Genomic DNA, 4,728 nt, shown 5'->3' with positions numbered 1-4,728 from the left:
GCGGGGCGGGCGGGGCGGGCAGCCGGGCACAGAGCTGCTGACCGGGCGCCGGGACCAGTCGCCGCCGGCTGCCCGTGTCGCCCGCAGGTCACTCCCCGGACCACCCGCCTCACTCCACACCTCGGAACACCATGTCGGAGGACGAGCAGTATGCGGTAAGGATGGGATGGAGGGGCAGGTCGGGAGGCGGGGGACGCCCCGTGATCACCCAGCTCCTCACCAGTGAGAGATGGACCGAGACGGGCGGCTGGGGTGGACAGGGGGATGGCAGAAGTGATACCCATAGGTGATGGACCAGGACCAGGTGACAGCTCGTAACTCCAGATATCGACACTTTTTTTAACCCCACATTTGCTCTCCGGTGAATTTCAGACAAGTTGGTTAGAGACCTTCAAAAAAGGTACAATCACTCGATTTTTCTCAAGTTTGTCTGTCTTGGCAGATAAAGCAATACCAGAACAGGCCTACGAACACACATATTTGATCAGGATCGGACGATTGGACACTTTTAAAAGGACATCTTTCGTGCCTCCCGGAAATTCACGGGAGAGCAGATGTGGGGTTTAAAAAAAAGGTGTCGATATATGGTAAGACCACATAGACCATCTACAGGTCGTAACTCCGGTAAGACCGCAAAGGCCTATCTGGTAAAATACTCAATGCGCATTCAAACGTAAAATTTATTATTTCAGTTGCGCAGGCTGAAGGCTCACTGAAAGGCAAAATGAATTTGAGGAATTTCAGCCAAATGTCAGCCGTATGTTGACGTTCCCAGTATATGATCAATCCGTCAACTTTAGGATGTGCATTTGTCAGTACCGGTACCATTAGGTAGGTATAAGAATGCCAGCAACTGCTCATAAAATGAATTGGAAAGGACGGCACTTCAAAATATTTCCTAAATTAACCTAACCAACAGTTATTATTTACAGTTCTGCGAAATTAACTACTTGCACACGGCCCGTGTCTCTTTGACTGTGACTTGATAACTATGCATAACATTAGTTAGATGATGAAAGGCTGTGAGAGCGACTGTCACTGTTTGAAGGACTGCTTAGGACTGAATGATTAAATTGCTGTGTGACGGACTGTGTGATTATTTATTACTGTGTGACTACCGACTGTGACTATATGTGACTATGAGCGCGTGACTGTGACTATGCCACTGACAGCATGTGACTGTGACTTTATGTGACAGCGGGATTGTGACTGTGACTGGATGTGACTGTGACCATGTGACGGTGACTCATACATTTGTGACTGTGTGAATGTCGGCTGTGACTGTGAATGTGAGCGTCTAACTGTGACTGTGTGACTGTTTACTGTGTGATTTTGACTGTCTGGCTGCTCCTGGTCACCCGCTAGGAGACTGGTCTAGAAAAGGAGCAGATTGTTGTCCTGTGTGAGTGTGACTGTGTGACTGTGACTGTGACTGTGACTGTGACTGTGACTGACTGCCCCCCCCCCCACCACCACCACCACCACATACACACAGGAGGAGACGGGTCTGGAGAAGGAGCAGATCGTCGTCCTGAGGAGGGCGTTCGACAGCTTCGACCGCGACAAGAAGGGCTACATCTCACCGGAGACGGTCAGCGACATCCTCCGCATGATGGGCATCAAGGTCTCCTCCACCTCCTTCAAACAGATCATCGAGGAGATCGACGAGGACGGTCAGTGACGGCACAGCGACAGTGGCCGTCACCGGCGACAGCGGACTGACCGGATAGCTAGCACTCCAAACACCAGACACATACTGTACAGAGAGCACGCCAGAGACCAGACACATACCGTACAGACAGCACTCCAAACACCAGACACATACTGTACAGAGAGCACGCCAGAGACCAGACACATACCGTACAGAGAGCACGCCAAACACCAGACACATACCGTACAGAGAGCACGCCAAACATCAGACACATACCGTGCAGAGAGCACGCCAAACACCAGACACGTACCGTACAGAGAGCACGACTAGTCTCACTGGCGTCCGCCTTGTAATAATGGGGCGGCACTCATACTGAGTTCACACGACTGTTTACCAGCAGCTATTTTTGGGGTGTAGTAGCTGGCTGAGCGGCCGTGTTTTATCAGTAAACACGTCTAACTGCACCTCATTCATTCGTTTCCGGCCCGGTGTTGACGGAGAAACATGACCTTAGGCACAGGTTTTTCACAGCTTTATCCGTCTATCAACACGCCGGAGCTAACTTATCAATCCATTTACCCATAGTATTACTGATGGACATTCTTAATCTCAAGAGAAGTAACACCGATACGGATGACGGACTACGTCTGAAGATGGTACCCGACCTCCTGTCCAGGCTGACCTGGTGTGACCGTGTCGGGTCGGTTTCAGGCTCGGGTCAGATCGAGTTCCCCGAGTTCCTGCAGCTCTCGGCTAAGTTCCTCATTGAGGAGGACGAGGAGGCCATGCTCAAGGAGCTCAAGGAGGCGTTCCGTCTGTACGACAAGGAAGGTGAGTTGTTTGTCCGCGCTGCGGCCGGTGGCCAAACGGGCCTGGGAAGTGGGAGGGACGGGGTGAGGAGCCCGCCCGTCGCACCGCGGGTGGGAATCAGTCAGTTCATTGACGATGGGAATCGAGTCTATGCAGCTTATTTTATATTTCGATGGTTTTAGAAGTAGGCAGTTATAGTAGTTATATTGTATTTAGGTACTAATGATATTAAACTAGCAACTGTCTTTGCAATGAACCTAATTTTCATGCCTTTGTTGAGATACATCCAACTTTTCTTCCACATTTATTAGGAGCAACTAGCAGATAGTCGATTTTCCTCGCACTCGGTCCGGCCATTTGCCGAGTCTGAGTAGTGAGCAGTGAACAGTGAGCAGTGAGCCGTGAGCAGTGAGCAGGCCGTTCACGTCTGCGCTGTCCCCTCGGCCGCCAGGAAACGGCTACATCACCACTCAGACGCTGAAGGAGATCCTGCACGAGCTCGACCCGCGCCTTACCGAGGAGGAGCTGCTCGGCATCATCGACGAGATCGACGAGGACGGCTCCGGCACCGTCGACTTCGACGGTGAGCCGCCGCGCGCCGGACTGAGGGGGAGCCGCGGCGCCCTACCGAGGGGCGTGTTGGGGCGGCGCATCGCAAAAAAAACAACAGTACATCCCCTTTTATTGACCGATAACGTAGTGATAAACAGCTGGTGCACCAAATGAGGATGACGCCCATATCTCACATTCGATGTAAAAGGTCGAAGTTTTTCTTTAATCAGAATTCCCGGTAGTATCTGATTTCACCGAACATTTACCAGATAAATTGTAATTATGAATGCATGCAGGCGCAGCTCGTCTTCCAGTCTGACCCTACACTGTCGCTAGCACTGACCTCCGATACTGACCTGTGACCTCGTGTTGACAGAGTTCATGGCCATGATGACTGGTTAGACGGCGTCGGCGGCGCCCAGCTACCAGTAACCACGCAACTCCAGCGGCCGCTCATCTCACCCCGCCGGATCATCCAGCACTCTCTCCATTCACTCCCCACTCTACCTCTGCTGGATCTCCACCGTGCCACCGACTCGTGCTGAACACGTGAACCCATCAGCAGTGCGAGTTGAGACACTGGGAACCATGCCGGCTCCCCCGGCTGCCTGTTAATGCGCGCCGACTCTGTCTGTTGTCTTTCCGTCTTTTCACTACGGCCGAGCGTCTTTCAGCTCCGTGGTTGCAGCAGTTTGTGTAGTTTTCGGTCGCGGCATTCGGCCGGCGAAGTCACTCCACGCGTCTCTCCTGTCGCTTATTGTGATCTCACCGCCTCCGGGCATCAATGAATGCCGCTTCCTGTGCCGTCTGCTCCGGTGGATGCCCGGATTCCTGTGCCGTCTGCTGCGAGGCAGGTCCGGGTATAGTTATTTATGATTTTCACATCCCAGAAATGAGGCATCCATAGCATGTGTAAAGCTGGCGACCAGGAGATCAATTATTGCTTTTCACCTCAACATCTAAGGTTTCCATACAAATACAGGATGCCGAAGCTGAGAATTTCTTTGGGTGTGAAGATATGGTGTTCTATGAATTGAAGCAAAGATGACGGCGTAATTAGACGCGTTTACATAGGGTTTGTTGCAAGCTCCGTCCGTGATGTTGCAAAAGATGCCAATGGTGCTTAACAATTTACAAAATGATCCCCTCTCAATATTTTAAGACCACTGCAACGAAATTATCGCCAAATTAACGAGCTAGAGCCTCGTCAAATATGCTATGTAAACCGGGTTATTATAACTACCAGAAGGCGACAGAATACACCAAATCATGTCTGATTCTTTACGTTTAGCGATGCATGTACCGCACTGCAACCTCAGAGTGTGGCGACTGTGGTAAAACGAACTTCTGGTAGGTAGACTGTACCACACTACACGCTCATAATGTGTGAACTGCACTGCACTATAATATCAGTGTGTAGTTTTATACGGTTCACTGGAAGGTAGACTGTACCGCAGTACAATATCAGTAGGTATGTGTGGCTTAACCCTCGCCCGCACATGCCATTTTCCCATCCTAGAACGCACATGGGGGGGGGGGGTGGTTGCCACCCCCCGCGCCATTTCGTTCCTGTTGGAGATAGAGCTTAGCGGTAAAGACCAAAAAGATTCTTTGGGAAGAGACGAATCCAATGATACCCAGTTTTACCTTCTCAGGTCAGTCATTGACCTTCCAGGTCAGGTCAAACTAAAAAATGTTGCTGTTTTGGGTCACCG

The 4,728-nt window shown here is 51.1% G+C and overlaps 1 protein-coding gene across 1 annotated transcript; it reads left to right on the top strand.

The window, feature by feature from the left end:
• LOC122373487 (troponin C) lies at positions 1-4,012 on the top strand. The gene is made up of 5 exons (XM_043351598.1): positions 1-155; positions 1,496-1,673; positions 2,363-2,482; positions 2,913-3,044; positions 3,390-4,012. Exons 1-5 carry the CDS (start codon positions 132-134, stop codon positions 3,413-3,415), a joined length of 480 nt encoding a protein of 159 aa, XP_043207533.1. The 5' UTR covers positions 1-131; the 3' UTR covers positions 3,416-4,012.
• The last annotated feature ends 716 nt before the right edge of the window (positions 4,013-4,728 follow it).

The sequence above is a fragment of the Amphibalanus amphitrite genome, unplaced genomic scaffold (genome assembly GCF_019059575.1).
Source record: "Amphibalanus amphitrite isolate SeventyFive unplaced genomic scaffold, NRLGWU_Aamphi_draft 001504F_arrow, whole genome shotgun sequence".
Lineage (NCBI taxonomy): Eukaryota > Metazoa > Arthropoda > Thecostraca > Balanomorpha > Balanidae > Amphibalanus > Amphibalanus amphitrite.
Note: the sequence above shows the minus strand (reverse complement) of the source record. Positions and strands in the feature narration are given on the sequence as shown.

Coding starts and splice junctions, on each gene's coding strand:
- LOC122373487 (XM_043351598.1), top strand. CDS start 132: ATGTCGGAGGACGAGCAGTATGCG. Junction 1,674..2,362: donor CGAGGAGATCGACGAGGACG/GTCAGTGACGGC, acceptor GGTCGGTTTCAG/GCTCGGGTCAGATCGAGTTC. Junction 2,483..2,912: donor CCGTCTGTACGACAAGGAAG/GTGAGTTGTTTG, acceptor CTCGGCCGCCAG/GAAACGGCTACATCACCACT.